Source organism: Mercenaria mercenaria, chromosome 18 (assembly GCF_021730395.1).
Source record: "Mercenaria mercenaria strain notata chromosome 18, MADL_Memer_1, whole genome shotgun sequence".
NCBI lineage: Eukaryota > Metazoa > Mollusca > Bivalvia > Venerida > Veneridae > Mercenaria > Mercenaria mercenaria.
Window position 1 is genome coordinate 48,268,296 of NC_069378.1, and position 27,925 is coordinate 48,296,220.

General features: G+C 32.7%; 2 protein-coding genes across 2 annotated transcripts; both read right to left on the bottom strand.

Annotated features, from left to right (window-relative positions):
* Positions 1 to 2,773: 2,773 nt before the first annotated feature.
* Positions 2,774 to 15,711, bottom strand: LOC123539018 (alpha-tocopherol transfer protein-like). Its single transcript, XM_045323482.2, has 8 exons — positions 15,497 to 15,711; positions 11,296 to 11,445; positions 10,843 to 11,002; positions 7,600 to 7,661; positions 6,449 to 6,654; positions 5,272 to 5,382; positions 3,648 to 3,771; positions 2,774 to 3,058 (listed from the first exon to the last, which is right to left on the bottom strand). The coding sequence occupies exons 1-8, from the start codon at positions 15,510 to 15,512 to the stop codon at positions 2,916 to 2,918; spliced, it is 972 nt and encodes a 323-aa protein (XP_045179417.2). The 5' UTR covers positions 15,513 to 15,711; the 3' UTR covers positions 2,774 to 2,915.
* A 2,417-nt stretch (positions 15,712 to 18,128) lies between these two features.
* LOC123538975 (alpha-tocopherol transfer protein-like) lies at positions 18,129 to 27,344 on the bottom strand. The gene is made up of 8 exons (XM_045323415.2): positions 27,162 to 27,344; positions 25,447 to 25,596; positions 24,811 to 24,970; positions 22,478 to 22,539; positions 21,609 to 21,814; positions 20,640 to 20,750; positions 19,748 to 19,871; positions 18,129 to 19,409 (listed from the first exon to the last, which is right to left on the bottom strand). The coding sequence occupies exons 1-8, from the start codon at positions 27,175 to 27,177 to the stop codon at positions 19,267 to 19,269; spliced, it is 972 nt and encodes a 323-aa protein (XP_045179350.2). The 5' UTR covers positions 27,178 to 27,344; the 3' UTR covers positions 18,129 to 19,266.
* Positions 27,345 to 27,925: the final 581 nt, after the last annotated feature.

The following is a 27,925-nucleotide window of genomic DNA, read 5'->3' on the forward strand; positions in this document are numbered from 1 at the left end:
AAGAATTCCGAGTTTCAACAGTGTTGGGGTATGTGGAGCATGATTCGCATTACACACAGGTACATAAATACGAACTTACTGCGCTCCTTACCGTCAAGAAAGTCTGTAATTTTTCTAAATGTGCAAGAATAAGTAAATTAGTGAACTCACTTATATTTTCCCGATATTGACCCTATATCGCTTCCGGATACGACTAAACAAAGATTTTGAGGCAAAGTACCTTTCACTCCACCCCCCCCCCCCCCCCCCCCGCCACCACCACACACACACCCCTAGCTATTTACCACTGACAATTAGACATTTGCGAATTAAGTCTACGTGGACTGTGGACACCTAAGACGATATATTTTTTAAGGGGACCGTCTCAACATAATTTGATTATATTATGTGCGGTAAGAAAAAGAGTTTATTACGGCAATAGGGTTTGGGTTATTATATCATCACTATGCGGTAGGTGATATAAATTCGGATGTGCCTGTTTTTTGCTCGACTTTTCGAAGAAAAAGTAGAGCTATTGCACTCGCTCCGGCGTCGGCGTCGCCGTTGGTTAAAGTTTTTGATAAAGACTTGAAAGAAACTTATAATTATTTACTATCAAAGTCTACACCAGGATCTTCATTACTCTGATGTGTCTTTTGACAGAGTTATGCCCCTTTTTAATTTAGAAGTTTTGGTTAAAATTTTTGATAAAGTCAAATATCTCTGTTACTATTAAAGTTTTTGACTTGAAACTTTAAAGAGTTATTACTATCGAAGTCTACACCAGGAAAAACAATCCCCATAACTCTGAGTTGAATTTTGACAAAATTAAGCCCCCTTTTAACTTAGAATTTTCAGTTAAAATTTTTGATAATGTCAAATATCTCTGTTACTATTAAAGCTATTGACTTGAAACTTAAAATACTTATTTACTATCGAAGTCTTTACACCAGGAAGAACAATCCCCGTTACTCTGATTTGAATTTGACAGAATAAAGACCCTTTTTAATTTAGAATTTTCTGTTAAAATTTTTGATAAAGTCAAATATCTCTGTTACTATCAAAGCTCTTGACTTGAAACTTAAAATACTTATTTACCATCATAGGCTACACCAGGAGAAACAATCCCCATAACTCATATATGAATTTGGATAGAATTATGCCCCTTTTTAACTTAGAATTTTTGGTTTAAGTCTTTGATAAAGTCAAATATCTCTGTTACTATCAAAGCTATTGACTTGAAACTTAAAAGAGTTATTAACTATCGAAGTCTACACCAGGAAAAACAAACCCCATAACTCTGATTTGACAGAATTATGCCCCCTTTTTACTTAGATTTTTTTGTTAAAATATTTGATAAAGTCAAATATCTCTGTTACAGTAACTATTAAAGATTTTGACTTGAAACTTAAAATGCTTTTTTACTATCAAAGTTTACACGCGGAGAAACAATCCCCATTACTCTGATTTGAATATATCCCGATTTAACTGCGAAATTTTTTTACTTGCAAAGGCCTAATTCAGAGTCAAGCACTGAGAAAAGTCAAACGCGCTGTCTTACGGATAGCTCTTGTTCCGTGTTTCTGTCCATCAGTGAGAAGTTATGGTACACATATCGCCAAAAGTATTAAAGCGAGCCAGGCGCTCTGCACGTCGTCATAATGTGGTGAACATTTGTGCCAAGTTTCTTTAAAATCCTTCAAGCAGTTCAAAATTATACACATCGCACTAGATTACCCTTGACCCCACCCTTAACTGTGACATTGACCTTGTCTCGATGTGGTGGACATTTGTGCAACGTTTCTTTGAAATTCCTCAAACAGATCAAGAGTTATAGAGTGGACAAGAAACAAAGTCATATGACCTCGACACCTAAGTGTGACCTTGACCTTAAAGTGAGCCACCTGATATAGGCGCTGTGCACGTCGTCTTGATGTGGAGCACATTTGTCAAGTTTGTTTAAAATCCTTTAAAGGGTTCACGGGTTGCGGAGTCGACACGAAATTGCTAACGGACAGACGGACACACAGACAGACGGCCGGATGAACACCTGTGGTATCTCAAAATACGTCCCCTCGGGCATATAATAACAACAAAGGAATGGAGACGCAAGCTATTACGTTTTCCACAGTTTTCACAATGATTTACCTACTGACCTACATTTTGATCTCAGCTGACCCAGTCTAGATTTTTTCATGTCGGACGACGACGACGATGGAATACGGATGCATTGCGATCAGACTAGCTCATCTTTTCAACTTTGACGCAGATGCCAAACTTGTAATATTAAAGAACGTTTCAGGAAAGTGTTATGACGCTAGATCAAATACTTTTTGAGATATGTATAACAAAACATTTCTCGGGTGGACAGACGGACGGAAAGACAAATCCAAATCTGATACTGTTCGGTGACATAATTTGTCAGACCTTACCATCATTATAGGAATATTTTCCTATCAAACATAAATTAAAATTATCATGTTGAGACGGTCCCCTTAAAAATCGATCGTCTTAGGTGTTCACAGTCCACGTAGACTTAATTCGCAAATGTCTATTAGCGTCAGGAGTTGTGATTACTCACTTTGAGTTATGCAACCACACATTTATGTATTAAAAACATTAATACGCGTCAGAGCCCGACCGGGAGGTGATAATCGGCACGGAATTCATAATGACCCGGCTTTGTCGTGTATAAATAATTATTAATTCATTCATGTTCATTGGTTTTCATCCACAAACGTAGGTGGAAAGTTGATTTACAAAACGCTCAAAGATAAAGTGAAGCAGCAGGCAACTTTGTATATATTTTTAATGCCACTGATATTTTCTACTGCCTTTGATAATACATTTGAATTGAATGAAATACATATATACATGATAAATACATTACACATTACAACATTAAAACTGATATTGTCTGTAAGTCATTTTGACTTTCATGAAACGTTCAACTTCCTAAAAGAAGCGACAGGTTCATCGTTAGCTTTTCTTTTCTCTTTATCCACTCTGTATTTGTCGCTTGATATATTCTTAATATATTCTCGAAACTCTGGTTTCATCATATCATCCAGCATGCCGTCTGAAAATAAGGAAAATTGTTATCAAGATCTTGCTTCGATTTATTGTCATATTTTGTAATTGACTTCATGCAAGTGTATACATATTCTGAAAAAAATTGTTTCAAAATTTGTTTTCTAGTTTTAGCTTTCCATTACACAGACGAATACCTGTCACTGATAAGAAGACAGAAATATAAAAAAAAATGTTACAGTTTGTATCTGTGTATGAGAAAATCCGGCTCAGCGATAACTTTTTATGTGGAAACGGGTATTTGCCAAGCAATATCATAACAAGAACATAAACATTACTATCAGCACCGATACTCAATGATAAATTGTGTTTTTTTACAAATAAAAAAGGGACTTTCAATTTGCACTTTTTGTCAAGTAATATTTAAAAGAAACTCGATTCTGCAATTATTATTCAGAAACGGATTTGGTTTCCTTTTCATTCTGTACTTTTGTTCATTGAAATCTATCATTATGCAATTGTTTAGGTTGTCAATAGATGCTGCCATGTCATTGTAGAAAGGAGAGCAATAGGCATCTAACAAATTAATAATTCAAAGGAATTACTGATAAACAAGTATATGATTATTTTGTAAACACCTATAATTTCCTTTCTTGAACCAGCTGATGGTCCTTTGTATTCATCCGGTAAATATTCGTCAGGAAGAACTTCCATTCCAACATCTTCGTAGAATTTCACGAGACTTTTACCATGCAGTTTAAACTGAAAACAATGAAATCATACACTTTACTTTAGACAAGATCAGCAAACATTTATATGCAAAAGTACATATATATAGGCAGTGTAACTAAAATACAAACTTCGAGTAGAAAATATCTAAATATCTATATCTTGAGATATATGTGTAGTTCACTGCATCAAAATACGTAGACTGAAAAATAATATAAATATCATTTTCTGAAAAAAAAGTGTTATTTGAGCTGCAAAAGTGATCCCGGGTAAAATATTTGAAAGAAAAATGGAAACAACTCCGCTAAGACATAATGGTAGGCTTAGGTGGCTATTGACGTAGAACTTCATGCACAATATGCACTTTTTACCTCTAGGCAGGGAAAAGTTATGCATTATTGCCACATGGATTTGCAATCTGAATAGAAAACTATGTAAAGATCAAATAAGTTAATGCCCTGTAGAAAGTGTGACATTTTCTGTGGTGAAATTTGTCAACAAACAGACGTTGTTTTTTTTTGAAAAAGTCAAAACACACAGAATTTCACAAGATAAAACATATTAAAAATGCTACTGTTGGAATGAGAACACTCTCTACTACCCATATATATGCGTCAAAGTATGGGAAAATATCTAAAAACAGGAGAAAATCAAAGAAATCAGTTTGAGGACTGCTAGATGCATGACAGTGTAATTATGCATAGCATTTAACAGAGATAGGTTACATTTCCTTTCACTGATACTACATGGACAGGATTAAGATTAACAAACGGTGTTCACGGAAATATTTCACTATATAAACAGATTGTTTCCCTTGTGTAAAAAAGGGCTTAGGGTAAGTCCCTAATATGTGTACTAAATAAAATTGAAATTAACTTCGGCTGAAGAAATTCATACAAACAGATTTATTAATGAGTCATTTATTACTGTGCCATACAATTGTAACAGATTATCCAGAATTCAATATTATCATGAATTAGAATTATGCTGTTAACGCAGAGTGGGTGTGAAATAAATGCCCATTATTTTGTACATGTACTGGTATTAAAACAATTTCCTTAAAGTGATTCCTTCTATTCGAAGCAGTGGTGTTCGTTTATATCGAAATCATTTCGACAGACATAATAAATTTAAACATCATTCGAAAGGTAAATAGAGCTGTCAGTACGGGACTTTTAAACTTTTTAAGCGATATTTAACAATCATTTCAATTGCACAGCTCTGAATGATTTTTTTTGACACTGATAAGCTCTTACCAATTTTGAAATTAGCCTTTTGAGTACCTTATACTTTGAAAAATTATAAACTTCATGGTAATGCTGATTTTATGCTTATTAAAATATCCTAAATGTTAAATGAAAATCCATCGACCTAAAGTCACATTGGAATTTCCAAACATTGTTAACTAAAATGTTCTAGTTGAAATAACTTTTCTAAGATTAATTCCGAAAAATTTGAAATATTTATATTACTAAAAACGATATAAGAACACTTATGCCACTGAAAATAAGGAACATGTATTTGGCAACTTACCCTGTCTTTTATTTTTTGTCGTAGGAATGGGTTGACGAATGACATAAATACATCTATGATTGCAGATTCATTGTACATGTGTATCCCTTTCAGTCTCATCGGTAGTGCTTTCTGTAATTATACATGCATATACTTCTTGATCACTGCATTAATGCAGCGCCTAGTAATAAGCCTGTTTATCATTTTCCTTTCTTGCAGTCTATGCTTTTAAGGGAACGGCTCAACTTTGGTTTCTACGAGGGGAATTCAGAAGGGAATTCAAAAGGTTTGAGATTGTCTACATAAAATATAGAAAAAACCTGTATTAAAGAATATTGCTTAAACCTTAAAAAAAGCTCTTTTCCATCCGGGATATCAAAGACCTGAAAACCACAGAGTAGTCTGCTCTTAATAAACTTTGCAGACACTGGTAAAGTGGGCTTCTTGGATTGTAGCGATGCCCAGGCGACTTTTTACAACAAAGGAAATAGAAAAAATAAAAGGTACAATGGTCAGGCGAAAAGGGATGGCGCGATAATTGCTTGACCTGCTAGTCCTGAAAATACTGCTATACAATATTGTTATTGTGTGCAAATGCACTGTTATGATTAAGCCAGATATATTGTTTATGGGTGACGCATAACGTAATGTTTTCTAACTGGCTTAAGAACCATGTCCCTGTAACATTTTCCAGAAAAGAACCTGTTTGCAACTTTGAACTATTTTGCTGTAACTGGTTGTTCTTGCAATTTCATAATTCACTGTATTTTTATTATCTGCCTTGAGGTTCAAAATAATATAACCATAATTTATCCACTGTGAGAAGTTCTTTCAGCTTTCTTTCATCTGCAAGTTTAAAGTTTTTAAGATGTTTTTGCATAATTGCACAGTCTTGCCTTTTTGCAAATCCTAATGAAATGCCCACGAATCCAGCTATTTGGAAAACTGTACATCTCGAGTCCATTGCTACAATGGCTGCTTCAAACATTTTTATTATGAGACTATGAGATTATGCTCACGTTTCAGGGTGCCCTACACGAGGTTATACTCTTGATTCTCTCTTATTAAATGTTATTAACCACTTTATGTGTTTTGCAGGGTTTCCATTGTATCACCTGGTATCCGAAACAAAAGTGCTTAATTCATTTAATAATTATATTCTATTCATAAGGTAAATATTGCATGGCACGTCGATTACCTGATATAAAGGTGTAGATTTCCTTGATATGTCAGCGTTAGTTGTCGCCATCATTTGTTGCAATGAAAAATCAGTGTAGTCAACCACAACGATCATACCATTAACTTGAACTTTCTCATCAAGTAATAACCAGTCGTAAACAAGGAAAGATGCTTTGTATATATTGTCAGCTCCGACTCGATGGATTAAATCAAGGCTTAACAAACCTGCAGAACAAGATAGTAGCGTTTTCAACTAGCTTTCATGCTGATTAATGCAAAAAGGTGGCCTAAAATCTTTCTGTTTGGTTTAACGTCACATCGACCCAATTACATCCAAAAAAATGGAAGCGTTATTTTAGACAAGGTTGGGAACCTATCTACATGTAGAATAACAAACCTTCTGTAAAGCAACCACATGATGTCCTCACATGAAAGCATGCTACAACCCAAAAAAGGTTTCAAAACCACAGCCGCAAGAGGCAAGTGATTTGAATCCGGCGATCTTAACTACTCAGCAGGGAATTCGAAGGCACTAGCGGAAGTATTTAGTTTTAACAGTATGTTTAACAATGTACGCATGTGCCCTCAAAATGAATTAAAAGAAAAACATTAATTAGTAAGATAAATACGAATGCAGAAATATACACTAATGGAAATATGTAAGTAGGAAAGATTTTAAGTTTGATGATTATGGCAGTAGATACATGTTGTAAAGCACAAAAATGCAGCTATAGGCAAAGCGTTAATCCAAATATTCACATGAAAAATACTGGTTGGCATGTTATTCGTAACCGTGGGTATCTTTTTGAAAAATTCTGACTGAGTAATGTACATCTGTAGATTATGTCCATTAAATAAAATGTGAAGACCTGGTGACTTATTAATTTTGATTTCAGGCACAGGCTAGCCCCTTTGTAAAACTCTAGACAGCTAAACGGATACCTCAGATAACACAGTTTTAAACTCTCTCTCTTGACTCTCGACTCGAATCCTCGATGGGGAATGTTAACAGACTCCAAGGTACAGACATTTACCCCCAATTTAGGTTAATCCAATGATTATGATGAAAGTTATCATCGTCTCCAAACGAAAGACAAACCCTATAAGACTGAGAAATGTACAGTATAAATACTAAAATACAAATTATAAATAAAAAGTAGACAAACTTACCTAATTTGCAAAGCAACATTCTGCGTCCAGATTTATCATACTTCTTTGGACAGACAAAACAACTGAAAATAAATTCGATGTATCATAAGTTTGGTCTTTCAATGGATGTACTGCTATATAAGTGCCTCGTAAGTCAACTCATGTGTTGTTAACAGAAAATTGTTTGTGCGAGACCAAGATGAATGGTAAACTATAACACTCAATTTTAAAATTATTTAAAAAGTCAATATTTTTACCATACTGTTTATAAAACATGAGAAATGTTAGTATATTCATGCACCATTATATAAAGTAAAAACATTATTATTTTAATTTACTAGTAAGTTGTTTTCATTCTCATTAATGAGCGTCTACTTATTTACTTGAAGATATATGAGTTTTTCAACCTTGAATTGCATGCAAATGTGATTAAGAAATTTAGGCTTTATCATAACAAAATTTTAAAATATGAAAAGTAGATCCCTCGGAAATAAGAATTAAGTAAAGAAAAATCACATTTTAAATATCTAAATGTAGAACTGAAATACAATCAATCAGATTATTAATAGGTCAGATATTAGGTGAATAAAAGTTAAAAATATTAAATGCACATTGTTTTTTCTCCTAAAAAATCATAACCATTAATACATAACTTAATAACTGCCAAATAAACTAGTGTTTTAAAACCACACATTGTTATTTGTAATCTTTAAAATAATTTATCACCGAAAGGCAAAAAGCCGCCGCTGTTTCATATATTTACATGACTCCTAATGCTTGACCAGTTTATAGTTTCCAGACTTACGGGAAAATTCGACTATTTGCAGATTTTACACATGAACTTTTATAAACCGTCGCACCGCTTCATTTGATGAATATAGAACGAGACGCGACAGCATTTTTATACGCTATCACCACGAGGGCAGCAAATCAAAAGAGCGCATGATGGGTCAAATTATATATTCGTGTACCGATTAGAGAGGCAAGCATGATTTACTTTGCCTTATTTAGGTAAGAACTACTTTCACACCGAAAAAAACGACCCAAAAAAACGGGCCATTCCATGATACAAACATTGCTCACTTCAAAACCGAACTATAGGTAGCGCACTGTATTATGGCGTTTAGAAGTGAAAACAAAACAATAACAAAATTAAGGCAATACACTAAGTTTACGATTTTGTCAGTGATTCACCGTTTGCCGAGCGGTTTTACGGTATTTGTATTATACCTTTTCGGGAGTTCGATTCAATTTTTTCTTTCAGTTTGCATTACAAACTTTGTGTAAGTTTTTTATTGTTTTGTTTCTTATTGTCGTATAAAAATTGTAGTATCTATAAATCAATCAGTCCTAAACTTATGTCCCTGCAACGCTTTTAATTAAAGTGAAGTATAAGATTGTTATAAAACTTATAAAACTAACCCGTATAGGTTTAAAAATTAGAAGGAAAGCTTAAAAACATTACATCATATTAAGGTGGAGTGTATTTAGACATAATTACGTGTCAGTTGTGACATTTAATTTTTGGTGAACATGTTAGAACTAGATTTACTCACTAGTTTCTGTCTTTATTGAATAGTAGTGAAGAAAAAATTAAAGATCGACTTTTACGGGTCTGGGAATTGAACTCACGACGAAAAAGTATAAAATGAATACGGTGACCGTAACCGCTCCAAGCCAACGAGGAATCACTCACTGCATCGTAAACGAACTAAGTGTACTGACTTTATTTTATGGTTTTAATTTCAAACGTAGTGTGCGATAACTATACGTGTGCGCTCTACTGATAATCACGTGACGTTTGCTGACGGGAATTCCGTTTTAAATTTTATAAACCGGGAAACCCTATCAGGAATTTGAGCAAAAATACATTGTAAGAGCTTCGGATATGCAGCACATAGGTGAATATAGCAAATGCCTTATGTTTTAAAATCTGACACCACTATGTGTGGCTTAGTCGCTTTAAAGTGTTGGTCCTAGTCATTCTGATGGCTCGAAACATTAGTTGTTTCACTATTTTTAATTAAGTTCATAATCATATCACTGCAAGATATGCTCACCCGAGTTCAAAAACGTTGATGTTTGTTATTGTGACGATGTTATTATCTCTTTAAATACAATTTTGCAATTTATTAATTATCCAACAAAATGTAAAAGATGTTAGATACATTTGTAAACCAGTAACAGTTAAGACAGGAATACGTTATGTTGTTACTAAATTCACTCATGAAAGCGCATATTTTATCAACAGTCATAGTAACAATACTCGATAATTGTTAGTCAATCAAATATGTATACAGTTCCACAGATGGCACACAAGAGAAACAATGCATATGACAATGGTGAATATCTTTCAATCAAGAATCCATAGCAACAAAAATTGTACGAACAGGTATGAATACACCTGATATCATCAAAAAGCAAAACAGCTGTTTCAAAACTCTTAAGAAAGCTGTGACTGAGTTGCACAAAACGTCTGACAAAATCTCCTAGTTATAACTTTTTTTCTTTTTACAAATTACGCTTTTAAAGTGATAATTTTTATTCATATTATCCTCTTAATTTGCAAAAAGAGTGGGCATTAAGAGCCAATATATTTGTTTGCAATCAATCGGTTTTAAGTCCTTAATGGTTAATTTGCCACTAACTGTTCTGACAGGCGGTGCTCTATTGTGATCCTTTATGTGTTGTTTTTTGTCTTGTTTTCTACCTTTTTTCGTGTATGTACTTTCTTACACTAGTTTTTCTCCGGCACATAAGTGTTAAACTAAGGTAATCATTATGTAACAATGTTTCCAATGATGGAACAGCGAACTCTGTAGAAATATATCATGTACTGAATACCATTCGTATTGCAGTTTTTCCATCTATTTCACATTTAGAATTGACTCAATTTAGGTCACATGCTGACTTTCTTCAGATTTTCATTATGGAAGAATACTCCAGATGTACATGCAGCCATTGTTTAAAGCATAGGCGATCACCTTGACTAGAACCAACAATCGTCCATAGACTAGCTGGATACCTTTCTGGCGTGTTGAATTCAATGCCATAAGGAATGTTTTTAACGATAATAGTGTTAGGAATGTGTTTTGAGAAAGTGACTTTAACCACTTTGTCATAGAGTTCTCAATAAATTGAAAAATTATTATAAAACGAAACGTACATGGAACAAAGTCTAAGGCAACAGTTTAACGGTTATAGTTGTTGCATTTCTCAAACTTAAAATACATAAAATCTATCATTAATTAAAGAGTGGTTTACCCAGTTTGCATGATTTCCATCATAGTTTCGTCTGTCGGGTCAACGTTTCGAAACCATTCTGGAATATTTGTCCTACCTTTCCAGTAGTTTTCAAGAGTTTCCCGAGCACCAAGCTGGCTGAACTTCCTTACTCTTAAAAAGCGAAGAAGGAAGGCAAAATCTGCAATTAATTGTAAACAAATGAAAACTGATATACAGCTTGTAATTCATTTAATGGACATGTAAATATTTTATTTGAATGGTGCTTCCATATTTTTATTTAAGCCACTGTTACACTTTACATGACTGTGTAATGTTTGTTTATATTTACATGTTACATATTTCCTCTTGTCGTTATCAAATATTTCGAAAGAAACTATCGTTATTTGTTGATTTAATTAAATGATGTGTGATTCCGTCATATCTGAGCACTATCACTGCTGAAATGTCTAACATATGTTAGATATTTATTACCTGTAGGAGTCTTTAACCAGTCTTGGTCCAACACCCATTGCCTAAATGTTTGAACAGCAATTTCTCTGTCTTTATCATTTAACTCATGTAGCTCTTCTCTAGCTTTCTTCTTTCCTTCCTCATCTAGCTTGCTAATAAAACTAGCATCACCTATAACAAAGTACACTAAATTTGCTTTTGCAAGTGCTTTTTATTACATGTATACTTTTGTATTAAATTAGGTTCAAGCCCAGGATTATACATTATGCACTGGACTGTGTTGCTGTGTAGGTTGTATTCACTTATTCCGCTTATGCCGTTGTTCGGGGACGTGCTGGGTGTTAGACATTTCATTCCCTCTGAACGGAGGGACGGAACGGACTCAATCGAACCGAGTCTGCTCTAATTTTACTTGGCTGCATCTTTTCACAGACCTAATTAGCAGTTTCCCTATGCTTTTAAAGGTTTCGGCGCTTTTCACTTTAATACCTGATTTGATATGACTATTTAAAATATTGATTTATTTAAATATTTTGACGTATATAAGGCAGTTAATTTGATAATGATCAGTGCAGTGGGTTGGTACCTAAATAAACAGTTTTTGTCATTTTATGTCGTTAAACTAATTTTGATTAGTATCATCGATATTAGTATTTGATCCATATTCTATACAAATCTGTCACTGTAAGAAATTCAAATCTGGTAATCGTTCAACAAAATCACAATACGTTCTTGTCACTTTTTTGAGAGGTAAGTAAAGATATAATTTTAAGTAGTAAGATTTTTTATATCTTATCATATTTATTAAACTATATTTTCCTACATCAGTGTGATATTCTGTCTTTGCCCATTTTGTTCTATTTTAGTTCTATGTAACACTATTGCCCAAAACCCTTCAGTAGATGAATACGAAAGACCCGTGGTGACATTTCAACTTCATTATTTCACGATTTCTGCTTCCTGATTTCACGATTTCAACTTCATGAATTCACGATTTCCACTTCATGAATTCACGATTTCACGAATTCACGATTTCACGAAAAAACTTCACGATTTCTTGATTTCACGATTTCATAATTTCACTATTTCTTGATTTCACGATTTCACGATTTCTGCTTCCTGAATTCACGATTTCCACTCCTTGAATTCACGATTTCACGATTTCCACTTCATGAATTCACGATTTCCACTTCACGATTTCACGATTTCAACTTCATGAATTAACGATTTCCACTTAACGAATTCACGATTTCACGATTTCAACTTCATGAATTCACGATTTCCACTTCACGAATTCACGAATTCACGATTTCCACTTCACGAATTCACGATTTCCACTTCACGAATTCACGATTTCAACTTCCTGAATTAACGATTTCCACTTCACGATTTCACGATTTCCACTTCATTAATTCACGATTTCAACTTCATGAATTCACGATTTCCACTTCACGAATTCACGATTTCCACTTCATGAATTCACGATTTCACGATTTCAACTTCATGAATTCACGATTTCCACTTCACAAATTCACGATTTCACGATTTCAACTACATGAATTCACGATTTCCACTTCACGAATTCACGATTTCACGATTTCCACTTCACGAATTCACGATTTCCACTTCACGAATTCACGATTTCACGATTTCAACTTCACGAATTCACGATTTCCACTTCACGATTTCCACTTCATGAATTCACGATTTCACGATTTCAACTTCATGAATTCACGATTTCACTATTTCAACTTCATAAATTCACGATTTCCACTTCACGAATTCACGATTTCACGATTTCAACTTCATGAATTCACGATTGCCACTTCACGAATTCACGATTTCACGATTTCAACTTCACGAATTCACGATTTCCCCTTCATGAATTCACGATTTCACGATTTCAACTTCATGAATTCACGATTTCCACTTCACGAATTCACGATTTCAACTACATGAATTCACGATTTCACGATTTCCACTTCACGAATTCACGATTTCACGATTTCCACTTCACGAATTCACGATTTCCACTTCACGAATTCACGATTTCACGATTTCAACTTCATGAATTCACTATTTCACCATCGTGAAATCGTGAATTCGTGAAGTGGAAATCGAGAATTCGTGAAGTGGAAATCGTGAAATCGTGAATTCATGAAGTGGAAATCGTGAATTCATGAAGTGGAAATCGTGAAATCATGAAGCAGAAATCGTGAAATAATGAAGTTGAAATGTCACCACGGGTCTTTCGTAGATGAATGATCAGCTGTTGTACTGGCTGATTCTGAAACCTAGCTTCATGAAGTAATCCCGATATAATGGTGTAACTTCTTGTTTCCTCTATCTCAATTACTTCTTCGTCGCTGGCTATTTGTGAGGATGTTTATATTGTGGCATATTCTTCATTTTTTAACACGTACACATGAAAAACCATACAATTGTTATCCAACAAATGTGACAAATTTTCATTAAAACGGTTATCAAATGCATTTTAAGTGTTATTACAAAATAATTTTTGCTCAAATCACTCTTTAGTAACTTAATAACTGTATTCTGTAAATATATGGAACTGAGTTGTATGTAAATTAACGCTCATAATATAAGATACAGATGTATGATGTTTGATATCAAAATTAGGTTGCTCTCCATATAGGAAAATATGATGTGTTGATATCTAGTTATGTTGCTCCTCATATACGAAAATATGATGTGTTGATATCTAGGTATGTTGCTCTCCATATAAGAAAATATGACGCTTGATATATATTTATGTTGCTCTCCATATAAGAAATATGCAGCGTTGATATCTTATTATGTTGATCTTTATATAGAAATTCGATGTGTTGATATCTAGTTATATTGCTCTTCATATACGTAAATATGATGTTTTGATATCTAGGTATGTTGCTCTCCATATAGGAAAATATGATGCTTTGATATCTAGTTATATTGCTCTCCATATAAGAAATATGCTGCGTTGATATCTTATTATGTTGATCTTTATATTAAAATTCGATGTGTTGATATTTAGTTATGTTGCTCTCCGTATAAGAAAATATGATGTGTTGATATCTAGTTATGCTGCTCCCCATGTAAGAAAATATAATGCGTTGATATCTAGTTATACTACTTTCCATATAAGAAATATAATGCGTTGATACCTTATAATGTTGCTCTCCTTATAAGTAAATATGATGTGTTGATATCTAGTTGTGAAGCTCTCCATATAAGTAAATATCAATGTGCTGATATTGATCTGAAGGTATGCATCGTTAATTTAAGATTAGGATGTGTTGCGAATGAAGTTGTGTATATTTTAAAGTATATGCACGTGTTTTCATCTTGATAAAATATACCATTTATTGACAGACTATTGACTATTGAAGTTTAATTTATTGATAAAAGGATACAAGCATTAGACGTGTAATGGAGCATAATATGTTGTTCGGTTCAATAATCAAGTTTTCCCCCGAAATTGAACCATTTAAAAACGCAAATAGTGTCCTGTTTGTTTACGTATTCAACCATTGAAATAAATCAAAAGGCATAGAGAAATATTTTGGCGAGGTAATATCTTCTTAAATTACATAAAAGTCATTAAATCATATTCTCTGAAGGTTCTTAAATGATCGTGACTTCCTTAATAATTACGTTACAACTTTTGTCAAGTGCATGTCACCGCCTTCTTGCACTGAACAGTTTTCAATCAAGAGATCACGTGTCTGTGATAAATGGTTAAATATATTTTTAAAATTGACATTTTTCTAAGAAGAAATGAGTTTATACATTTTTTATCCTAAAAGTGAAATCTTCTTTATGTGAAAATCTTCTTTAAAACTGGAGAAATTAAGTTTATTTTGATATTGACTCCCTTCTGACATGAATTATGTTGCACTTCTGGCAAAACGCGACCAATGAGGGTATGAAATATGCGAACATTTCATTAAAAACTGGAAAGAATTTTTCATGATCATTCTAAACCAATATTGCATTCAACAAATTTTAGCGTGATAATACCATTTTAATAGCGCTAATTAGCAAGCAATATAATGTTCAAATTTATCGCAAAACAGTCATACATGTACGGTGAATAAGCCTAGGGTTTAATTAATGACTTTTTAATCTTCGATTAATCAAGTAACGTAACCTTTTCAAATAATAGATACTGAGTATAGAATGATGAACATAAATAAGTATATAATAGATATATAAAAGTTACCTGTTTCAACAGCCATTGTTTTTTATTACAATAACACCAATCTCCTGATGCAAACAAGCAAAACTGTTTTCTCGCGTATTAATACACTAATATAATGACAAAGCTTGATTTAAACCGGCAAACGCATAATATCACTAGGCGACCGTCTGTGTCGTGCTCTATTGATTTGTCTTTCTCTGAGGTGGGAACGAAATCGACATAATGAACTGCTGTGTTACGGAATGCTATGGATGTTTTACTGTTGTGTTTTTTTCTTAATTTAATTTACTCAATTAGATATAACACTCACTAAAATAAAGCACATCTGGTTTTAATCGCGAGAAGATATGCGCGTAAGTTTTAGTGAAACATTTTACCCCTTGTATCACATCGGTTTGTCTAGTTTATAAAGTTGGTATGCATAATTATGCTCTGTGTGTGTGCGTGTGTGTGTGTGTGTGTGTGCATGTTTGCGTATGTGTTGGGGGCTGCGTGCGTGCATGCCTGTGTGTGTTGGGATGCCTGCGCTGCGTGTGCATGTATATGTGTGCGTTTGTGCGGAAAGCGTAGAGATATGGAGCGGAGAATAGATTAATTTCAGAACATTTCGTTATTATTTAACAGGATACATATTTTTATTTTTCCCAAAGTTCTTTATTTTTCCCTGAAGAGTTATATCAAGACTACTAAGAATTCAAAAAGAATTAGATGCAAAAAGAAAATAAACTGTTTTAATATGAACATGTTTTCGCATGCTAAAAAAACTTTCTCTACATATATACCAATACACATAGCGTTATGAAAACTCTGCCTTGAGGCAGAAATGGTGTAATCGCTATATTAAAGCACAGCTGATCATACAATATTCACACAGAACAGTACTTTAAAACGTTTGATTGATTACCATCACGTGTTAGAGACTTACTATAATTTACAAATTAGCACTTACTTTAAGGTCTCCGTTTGTTTTGATTTAGTTCTTTTGAAATGGGCATGACGGTTACTCTGTTTAACGTCTTTTTCAACATTTTTTTTCAGTCATATAAACGACGTTACTGTTACAAAGTATGATGCTCACCTTATTGGAAATGACTAGACGCGTATATTAAGTATACTTTTAAACCATGAATATTACTGCAAACATTTTTAATTAAAGAGAAATTTTGCAAACGAAGCCATTGCATAAGATTTGAAACTTTCGAAACAGCTCACCACTATATAAAATCAATCTCGTGTTGGAATTAAACAAAAAAACATTCCTCGCATATGAATAATAACAGTAATATCCGAAAAAACATGCTTTTATATTGCACAAAACGGGAAAAACAGATATCAATCACAGTTCGTGAAAGTATGCGCCATGCTCCAGTGATTTGTGTTTCCTTCAGGTAAAAATTCAATAGGCGACGTTCTAAAAATGATGCAAAAGAGTCTTTACTGGTGTATGACTTAATATAGTTTACTTAGTTTTATATAACACGCACGAAAGAAATATGCATCTTGAAAACTATGTAAATTGTTATTAAAGCATTTTTCTTATTCACATTTACATAGTGATAGTGATGTAAAAATGCCCATTCCCTATTTGTCACTAAAATATCCTATTTTTAGGTATTAACTTCAACTGCAGAAATACCTCATTAACTGTATTTAACTTATAAAATCTATAAGCAAAAATATTGTATAATTATGTAGAGTTATGTCTTTAATTAAATCTTGTACATAATTCTGTACATAGTCACAATACCAGGTTTAGCAAATCATTATGCTTCGGTATTCCTAAAGTCAATGGATTTGGTAAAAAGTTATTCTGCTATAATGGTTGTTCTTTGTGGAATAACTTGTCACATAATGTTAAACATTATGCAAACATACAACAGTTCAAGGTTTCAATAAAATCATCTTCTACAAAGCTTGTAGTTACATTTGTCTTTTCTATTTATGGTGTGATTCCTTTACTGTGATACTTTTTTAAACTGCTAAAAACTTTCTCAAGTTACCACCATTTATTACAAAGACGTCATTGTTCGTCCAGGACCACAATAAATAAGTGGTTTCTCTTTTTCTCTTTTTTGTGTTATCCTGGGTATATGAATACATGTCCTGGTACATTTTTTCTACAGTTATTGGTATTTTATGTTAGTAATGATTCTTTATTGTCTTTCATTATGTTTTTGTTTTAATTTGTGTTGTACCGCACCATGTATTTTATATACTGAAATAAATAAATCAATCAAAATGTCACGCAGCAAGAGATCTTAGTGGTAGCTCACATGCTCACTGTGTTTAAGTACACATATACTATTTTAAACCACTGAACTTATAATGCGCATAAACATGTTAATTTCATGTATGCGTAAACCGTGTATAGTATTGTTCATATTTTCAAAGATGAAATTTGATTCTCATATACCTTTAAAGGATTTTACACAAATTTCATTTGTTTGTTGTGTGCCTGCTACAGAAATGATATCAAAGGAGCACAGATGAAGGTGGAATATTATTCTGAATCACATGATACTTGAAACTGAAAACGTGCACCTATATTCTCTTAAGAAATCTGTGCGACAAGTGCACTACAATGTATATAAAAAGAAAAAACAATCAACAACAATTTTTGACAATGACAAAGTTTATTCAAAGAAAATTACAGAATGCAATTTTAGGGTAGAATGAATACCTGAAACGTAGTCCTGATACATAATATGTAAGCACTGAATGAAATCTCACTGATTCGGGATTTGTTTTAATAAAGTTGTCTTTTTAGTGTTTTAACGGCTAACCAAAGCCATTTTCCCATCCAATTTGAATGTCAAATAAAATAATGCATAAGCAAATAAGCTTTTCCATTAAAGTAACAAAATATTAACTATCTATGTTATACAACTTCCCAGTATCTAAACAAGTATCAATTGCGGAGCACAGGTTTGTTCTGGTATAGAGCCCAGGAACACTGGTTAGGTTAACTGCCCGATGTTACATTAACTGAATACTGTTGATAACCGGCGTTAAATCCAAAACAAACAAACTAACAAAGTAATTTGACTACATATGTTCAAGTATCTTTATTCGGCTATTCAATGTAATGTTTGTAAAAGGCAGCAAACCTTTGAAAGAAAAACCCAGAGCCGAAATCTAGGAAAGAAAGTGAAAACAGAAACAATATTTTCTATTAATATTTTATATCAAAATTTTGTGATGGGGTCAATCCTTTTATCTCATTTTGGGTCATAATTGGTCGAATTCTTATAATATGCACAATGTAAATACATGAGAGAAACAGGACCAATGTAAACTGTTTACCCGACATTGACCTTGATCTCTTATTCCTGATATTTGTATGAATCGTCTTGTGGCGAATATGTTACCCACGCGAAATAATAATCAAACATGAGTTTTTGTCGATATTTAGTAGCTTAGATGAATAACATGGCTGAAACATTGACATTGAATCGCTGTGGCTACAACTTTTGCTTAGTGAATCATAACTAAGCTTACATGACTTCATCAATTCTACACATCATGTCGGCAGTGTTTTGTTATTGCAAACATCTGTTCCAAGTATGAAACAATCTTTCATTAAGGCGAAAAGATAAAATACAATGACGACGGATGGAAGGGACAAAAACAGCTAAAACAATTTTAACCCAGTAGTTTTACATATTAAAAGATCAATTATCTATTCTGTTGTCTACTACAAGTACGTCATTTGTTGAATAGACTATTCTATAAATTATACAATTTTACAACATATAACTGAAAATGAAATCGCCTATAAGACCTTATTGAGGTCATGAAACGTTCAACTTTCTAAACGAAGCTGCAGGATCGTCGTTCTTTTTTCGTTTCTCCATATCTACTCCATACTTATCGCTTGATAAATCCTTGATATACTGCCGAAATTCTGGTTTCATCATGTCTTCGAGCATGTCGCCTGAAAATGAAAGTTCTTTTCCATGTTAGTTCTACCGTTTGAGCACATCAATAAAATGACAAAAAAAAACAACAACAAGAAACAACAACATACAGATGCAACTGCAGAAATGGCAACACACCTTTTATCTCACCATTTATTTCCATTATACAAATTGAATATATTACACTTTAACATGTGTTGCAAATCAAGCATTCTTTCTCTGGAAGATATATGAATCATTTATGGCTATATTTCGAAACATAGTCCAATGCCACAGCTAAATAATTATATCTTTCACCAAATTATCTTTTCAAAAAATGCAGAGAAAAACTTATTGTATTCTCATTTTGTTATACCTATTATGTTCTTTTGTGAACCGTCTGATGATCCTTTATATTCATCAGGTAAATATTCGTCAGGCAATATATCCATTCCAACACTTTCGTAGATTTTCACAAAACTTTTCCCATGCGTAATGAACTGAAAAAGAAATAAAAATTAGCCTTGAGACAAGTCAATCATACTGTCAACTATCATCAAGAAAATATCTTAATTCTACTGTAAAAGTGATGTTGATTTTGAGACAGGCGTATCAGTAAATAATGTAATTATTTAAGGTAATTGTACACGTGTGATAAATAAAAGTACTGGCGTAATGTCATTTATCATTATAACGTAAAATGAAGCCTTGACTCATAACACAGTAATGATTTTTTTATGAAATTATGGCAATTTATGTTATATTATTTAAATGGCAATTTTCTTATCTATTTAAAAAACGATATTGAAACGTTTGATACATTTTGAATATGTCAAAATAATGTCTCGAAATAGCTTAAAATATACAAAATGTATGGATCTTTTAGTTATGGGTAAATATCTCAAAAACAAGCAGGCAGATATAAACATTTATTTTTTTATCATATTAGAGACAATATGAGGTATAATTTTATGTCTAAAATCGTTTAGTAAACTAATAGATATCTCTGCTTGTAAGTACTGGCCTAAGCCAATAGTTGTCATTCTTTGCAGATCACAACTTTAAATTAAATATGAAAACTTCTATTATTGATATAAACAAAACTTTATTATGTTGGTTATATAAAAAAACTAGGAAATCAATTCCTTTATTTAATCTTAGAAAATTTTAGGGTCTATCTCTACATGTAAAGGAAAATAAAACAAGACTATAAATTTACATTGGTCAACTGTATACCTGATATAGTTCCTAGGTATCTATTAACTTACCCTGTCTTTTATTTTCTGCCGTAGAAATGGATTGAATATTGCCATTAATACATCGATGAAAGCTGGCTCATTGTACATATGTATTGCTTTCAGTCGCATCGGTAGAGCTTTCTGTGGTTAACAAATGCCATTTTTTAAAACATGATGTTTTACATGTTTGAATGAATGCCTACGAAAGGTCTACTTTATATCCAATAAATACGGATTTATAAGACTGGAAGACATCCGCTTATACGATAGGTTAATTATAACAGAAACTTGATGTTTGAGGTTAATTTTGCCAGACCTGGAACACCGGAGGCGCGCAAGCGCCAAGTGATTACGTTCTGGTATAATCTTTAAGAAGCGAATCAAGCTGCTGTTATAAAAAAAAAACTTCTACAAATATTACATATTTATTAACCTCCGTGTGCTAAAACGCATTAAAAAACACCTTAACGTTTCATATGTTCTTCTTAAGTGGAATTCTTTCATTTAGTTCATCATTGAAACTTCGTGACGGCGGTTTGGTTAATGACCTGCTCCAGCCCTACCTTTTAGCCTTAAATTGTCACTGAAAAAGCATGAAAATCCTGAGGCCAATTTGACTATGAACTATGAAATAAAGCGTGGCGCGTGGCCGTTAACTGTTACCTAATGAAATCATGGGTTGCATACACACAATAGAATTTGAATAGCCGCGGAGCAGGGCCTTAAGTACATTGGATTTCCGAGTTTCGTCTACAAAAAAATATATTTTTGTGCTTAAACCTGATTTATATTGGGATGCTGAAAAAGGTTAATCAGTTGTTTCATTCATATGTCGGCAATTCTGCATCTTCATTATATAAGAGCCGAAATGAAATAGTTTATGTTCGTTAGGTTTCATGATGGTTCCTATCGTGTTCCATATTAAGGTAAATTTAGAATTTCTAGCATGAAGGGAAGTCACGGAAATATTTTCTAAATGTAATTTGAAATGTCACTTACATTATAGAAGACAACCGCTTTCTTTGCTACATCAGGATTAGTTATGGCCATCAGAAGAGGTAATGTTATGTCAGTGTAGTCTGCAATACAGACTGTTCCGTATACCTGGACTCTCTCATCAAGCATCAGCCACTCATAAACAAGGAAATACGCTTTGTAGAATTTGTCAAGTGTCCATTGATTGATCAAATCAACTGTCAGCACAGCTACGGACAACATGAATAGAAAAGTGTTTACTCAATTATTGATATTGAATAATTTTGTTTGGTCATGGCTTCAAGGGATAACATGTACATTGGAGCAATAAAAAGCGAGTCTTTTTTACAGAAAAGTCAGTCATAAGGTAAACAAATGAAACAAATAGCCTGAATATCAACTTATATAATCCTCGTGCGGGAAGTATAGTTATTGTGTTAAGCAATCGGATACTACGTGATATAAAATAGTGGATCTGTAGCTATACCTTACAGTTTGCTCAAAATGTCTACTGAAATAAACACTGACAGTACATAAATGTTACTAGTAGTTCTAAAAATCGTAAATAAACACATTTAGTATCATCCCCTTTCAAATGAGAAAATATGACCATGGTGCTCCGAGTATTTATCAAGTCAAATACAGTGGTTAGACTACTTGCATTCATCTAAGATATAAATTTTCCGCGACAGGGAGCAAAAACTTCACAATCAAACACTTTTCATATCCCGTATACCGGATAGCTATCTTCCTGAAAGCAGACGAGGTAGTGAAGTCATGATGATAATAGAAGGGTACATTTTTCACTATAAACGAAACGTACAAAACTGAAATACAATGCAAATGCAATTACCATGCATATTTACTAAACGAAGAATAACTGAAATACTTACAGAACTTTAACAGTACCACTCTACGTCCCATTTTATCGTATTTCAACGGGCATTGGTAACATCTGAAAGTAAACGATTTGTACATCATAATCATATGATGAAATACTTTCAAAACTATATCAATAATAAGTTATTTCAACTGCTACCGTAACGATGTTTGTACACATTTCACACCTTTCTTTATTTTATGCTTCAAAAAAAATCTTCTTACATATGCTCTTATGTATCAGTGGTTTACGGAAGGTCGACATTTCTATTCCCGGATTTCCCACGATCATCAAACGCTTTAAAAGTCTTCACGACCATCAAATGCTTGAAAAGTCGTCATGACCATCAAACGCTTGAAAAGTCATCATGGCCATCAGACGCTTGAAAAGTCGGCATGACCATCAAACGAAGTCGTCATGAACATCAAACGCTTGAAAAGCCGTCATGTGGACTCAACATAAGATATGAATATATTTAGTAAATTCCTGTCTCAACTAATATCTATTGTTTATAGGTGATTTATTGACCTGATGGAATTAAATTTATCTGTTAAAATACCGAAGCGCTATGAAGTGTGAGTACTAACTTCATTCATTACAACAATCTGTATACAGCTGAAGATGTAAAACTGTAGGTAACAATAAGTTGCCTCCATATTTGCCAAATGAATGTTCAACATATTTGGTTAACATACTAACAAATAAGAAAAATCAACAACAACACGTGTAGCGTTTGTTCATAGATAATTATTAACTTCCAACGTTTCGGCGTTAAGCCTTCCTCAGGGAAGAATAACAATAATTTATATAAAAAACAACGGACGTGACGTCGTTAAACAACGTCGCGTAAAAAGGCGGTAAAATGTATACAAAGTTTAGATCTACATTATTTACAATGTTAAATAAATTAAAAATAACGTTCCTTTAAACGGATTTAACAAACATACTGAGTAAATTGTCGGATAGTGTTTATACAAAATTTCCTATACTTATGTATATAAAAAACAGAAATAGGAAAAAACAACGATATACTCGGCATTACAATATGTAGATCAATACAATTAGTTGATTGGTCAATTAATATCAAATAAAACTTTAGAATTTAAACCATCTGGATAGAGCGTTTTCAGTTTATGTATCCACACTGTTTCTTTGCAGAGACGATCAATGTCATTTCTTACAACATCAATAGGCATAAAAGAAAAGTCCTTTAAGCAATGACCTCGTAAATTGAAATGTGATGCAACCATTGAGGAAAAAGTAGGGTCAGTAAAACTATTAATATCAAATCGGTGACTGTTCATGCGTTTTGATACAGGTTGCTTAGTTTGTCCCACATACTGTTTGTCACATTTTTTGCAAGTAATCAAATAAATTACACAGTTACTTTTACAGTTTACGTTATGATGTAAACTGTATGCTTGACCAGTCATTTGACTGGTAAATTCTGAACCTGTTTCGATTTTTTTTTTTTTTTTTTTTTTTGTTAACGTACTAAGAGGTACTGCGTAAACTGAATAACAAACCAATCAGTGACTCAAAAATTTGAATCTCACTGGTTTCTAATTGGATGATTAGGAGAGTTAAACTCTAAATGTATTACAGTAGCGATTTCTAACATGATAACAAATCGCAATATTAATTATCTTCGGTAGGTTATTCAGGTATTCCTCGTATTGATTTCGGCAGATGAAAGACGATGCGTAACAACACTTTCGATCTATTTTTATGACAAATCAATGGTTACCGTAACGACCGGCAAGTATAAGAGTTGCTAAGCTACCTTCCCCAGATACAGACTATATCTAAAACAAAATCAAGAAAATTCAGCTGTTTCCAAAACACTTAATGGCATTAATTTGTAACAGCTTGTTAATATCATTCGTTGTTTTTTTTCAATGTTTTTTTTATGAAATAAAAATATAATAAGCAGCAAGCAAACGTTTTAGGCTATATAAATTCACTAGACCTTATTGTTTGTACTTTTAATAATTCAGAGATATCTAGTAGGGGTTACATCAGGTACAAGGTTTTATATTTGAACAGTTTTAGCAAATTTCTGTGAAAAACAATTAAATCCGGACTACAATTAGGGAACAGCCTAACTTTGGCATACTATAAAGCCATTTTGATAACCTTATTATTGATGACTAAATGTACTCACATGAAATATTTAAATACTTTCCCTGTTCATTTTTCCGCATAAAATAACCAAAGAAACTGGTAGTATAAGACAATTCTAATTGTCTATTTTAGATTGACAGAAGCACAGATCAGTTTTATAGAAGCACTTGGCAATAACAAGAACGTTTCCTTCTGACATTGTGTAATAACTAGGTGATATACCCTGTTTTGAGGATTTCTTGCGTAAGTTCATCTGCTGGGTCAGCATCGCGAAACCATTCTGGACTATTTGTTCGCCCTTTCCAGTAATTTTCTAGTGTCTCTCGCGCACCAAGCTGGCTGAACTTTCTTACCCGCAAGAAACGAAGAAGGAAAGCGAAATCTGTAATTAAAATTGAATCAAATGAAGACGAAACCAGTACCTATATTAAAATATATGAGAAAGGTTTTACTTTTCTTTAATATAAGCAATGACATTTTGTCTTTGTCTGTGACTGTAAAAAGTCAATATACGTTTAAAGGGGATATTTTATGAATTAGACAGTGTATTTTATTCATACTATATAATGCAAGAATAAAAAAGCTATATTACTTAAAGCATTTTAAACCTTTATTTACTCTCCAGTTAGGCTGTAAATATTGGATGAAGTCTGGAAACGTTTCACCTTACACATAAAATATATTTCAATACTATTTCTAAGCTATCTGTGAGCTATCATAGACATTCTAAACTATTTCTTCTATTATTCGTTCTGTATTGCGAACGATTAAAAAACGAAATACTATACATAATAGAAACAACAAGGCCTTGATAATATATTTTGTATGTTTGAATAATATATTTTATATTTTTCAAACCTGTAGGAGACTTTAACCAGTCTTGATCCACCACCCATTGCCTTAATGTTTCAACTGCTATCTGCGTGTCCTTATCATTTAATTCGTGTAGCTCTTCCTTAGCTTTCTTCTTCCCTTCCTCATCTAGTTTACTGACAAACTTAGCATCACCTACAATAAAGAATGTTTAGGTAACATATGTATTATTGAAGTAATGTACTGTACAATCATAATAAATTAAATGTTACCTTCCTTGTGGAGACTTTACATTTTAAATTACATGTTTAGGTCAATATTAGAAACGACCTGTATTATGTTCTTGAACAGCATGCATAATTTGATTTATTAGCCCAAAAAGTTGTTTAAAACGAATCGTGTTGCTACTGTGAGCATGTATTTCAAGAGGTTTAGTATGTTCTCTTTACACTAGATTTCTCTGCAGTCCCCCAGAAGGGTAACCCTGCTTATTATCAGAAATTTAGTACATTATAATGACGTCATCTTTTTGTTATCATATATAGAATGTAATCCATGAAGGATAACACATCAACAGTCGTGAATATCTGCGTCTATTGTCCACAAATAATAGATGGGAAATAACGCAGTTTGCTAATACACATCGTGTATTACTACCATAGACTTATGGCTGTTTTCCAAAGTCTTCAAATTGCGGACAATAACAGTGTCACATATATCCTATACAACGTATTCGTTTTATGCAATAATTGTTTTGTTAAACTAAACAGGTCTTGCAGAAACAGAAAGGCAAAAATACGAAAATTCGCAAAGCAAGACTATTTGATTTGATCTGATGCAGAAAAATACTATATGGAACAAAAAGCACAAGTATTTTATGTTTATATATTTTACATAAAATATATATAATCCATGCACGAATTGACTATATAAAGGATTATTAACAATAGGAGGTCATCTAGCAAATGGGTTTGTTAGCGTGGCTAAAATTACTGGAAATGCATTATTCCAGTGTGCAAGAATATTTTAAGAGGAATTTTAATAGCAGCTCGGCTTTTATTGTAAACAAATTAAATCTTTCTTGAAATCATGCTATTTCCTAAAGTGGTAATGCTTTATTATATCATATATTGCGAATTTTTAGTTACTAAATAAATAAGTAGGAGAATCAATAAAAGGTGCAACACTTCCTTTAGTAAGTAATAATAAAAAAGTTATTAACTGCGTTGCGTTTGTATTATCTGTGTATATTGTAAACTCTCAAGAAATATGTATACACTAAAACGCGTTAAAGTGTTAGTCACTATGCAAAATAGAAATAAATAAATTGTACTATCAGTATTATTAAACCCATGACAATTTTGCTTCATGTATTTTTGTATCTAAATTATGCTTAGATTATGAAAAATGTCTTTATTCGTGCGATATACCGTTACATGACAACAGATTAAAGCTACCGATTTTATGAAGCATAAGTACGTTTAAATTTACATATTATATACTCACAAGGCAAATGAAATTTATGCTACATATAAACAGACAAATCGAAAATATAACATAATTCAATGTCCTCCATTTTTTTATATTTTATTAGAATGACATATTTCAAAATGAAAAAGAATACTATGATCGTTCCAGTAATAAGCTACGGGAAAACAATTTTCAGTTTGGACACTGGTTCAGTCTGTCCTTTCAGAAACATTTATTCAACATATAAAGTCGTAAACTGTTAATATAAGATGGAACAAATAAAAATGTACCTGGTTTTGTGGCCATTGTAAAAGAATTCCAATTTGCCAGCGAAACTCACTTCTTTACTTAATAATAATATAAATCGTCTGTCACATTAATATATAAAAAAGCTATAATCATATAACAAGTATGTGTCATCTTTTTAAACAGACAAACCGATATCAATCAAAGAATGTGAATGTATGAGTCGTGCTCCATTGATTTTTTTATGTTCCCTCAGGTAAAACAACGATGCGAAATGAAATGCTACTGTGCTTTACTGTGTTTTTTTTTTCAGTCTTAATCTAATTCACTAACTCACCTTGCTCATACACATCTGGTTTAAATCGTGATGAGCTCTCTGTATAAGTCTTTGTACAGTGGATTACTCCTTAGAGGTATCACTATTTAAAGTTTCATAAAGCTAAAAGCCTTTTTATTTTATTTTAAAATCAGATAAAGCGGATGTTATCATGCGGTTAACTAAATGAAAATAAAAAGTACAAACTTAATTATGGTGTCTGTGTTCAAGTACACGCCGCTCTTATGATGGATAGATTCAGATCAAAAGTGCATGACCGCTGAAACATAAATAGTAAAAGTGCTACATGTTTTATAATATAAAACAGTTTCAACAATTAGTAATAAATATTATTATCATTCTTATTATACCAGATTTATATAGCGCGCCCTTTTTATGATAAACACATTCAAAGGCGCTCTACATACGTAGCGCAAATTCATCCTCTACTAGTACAGACACAACGATCTGACCAGAGGGACAGAGTGTAAA

What these genes read in the sequence shown, in the direction of transcription:
- LOC123538975 (XM_045323415.2), bottom strand. An exon ending in AGTGGTACTGTTAAAGTTCT is followed by an intron (nt 21,815 to 22,477) that starts GTAAGTATTTCA and finishes TGTTGTCCGTAG; the next exon opens with CTGTGCTGACAGTTGATTTG. An exon ending in TTCACAAAAGAACATAATAG is followed by an intron (nt 19,410 to 19,747) that starts GTATAACAAAAT and finishes TTTCATTTTCAG; the next exon opens with GCGACATGCTCGAAGACATG.
- LOC123539018 (XM_045323482.2), bottom strand. An exon ending in ATGGAAATCATGCAAACTGG is followed by an intron (nt 7,662 to 10,842) that starts GTAAACCACTCT and finishes ATTTATTTTCAG; the next exon opens with TTGTTTTGTCTGTCCAAAGA. An exon ending in AATGTTGCTTTGCAAATTAG is followed by an intron (nt 6,655 to 7,599) that starts GTAAGTTTGTCT and finishes CTTGTTCTGCAG; the next exon opens with GTTTGTTAAGCCTTGATTTA.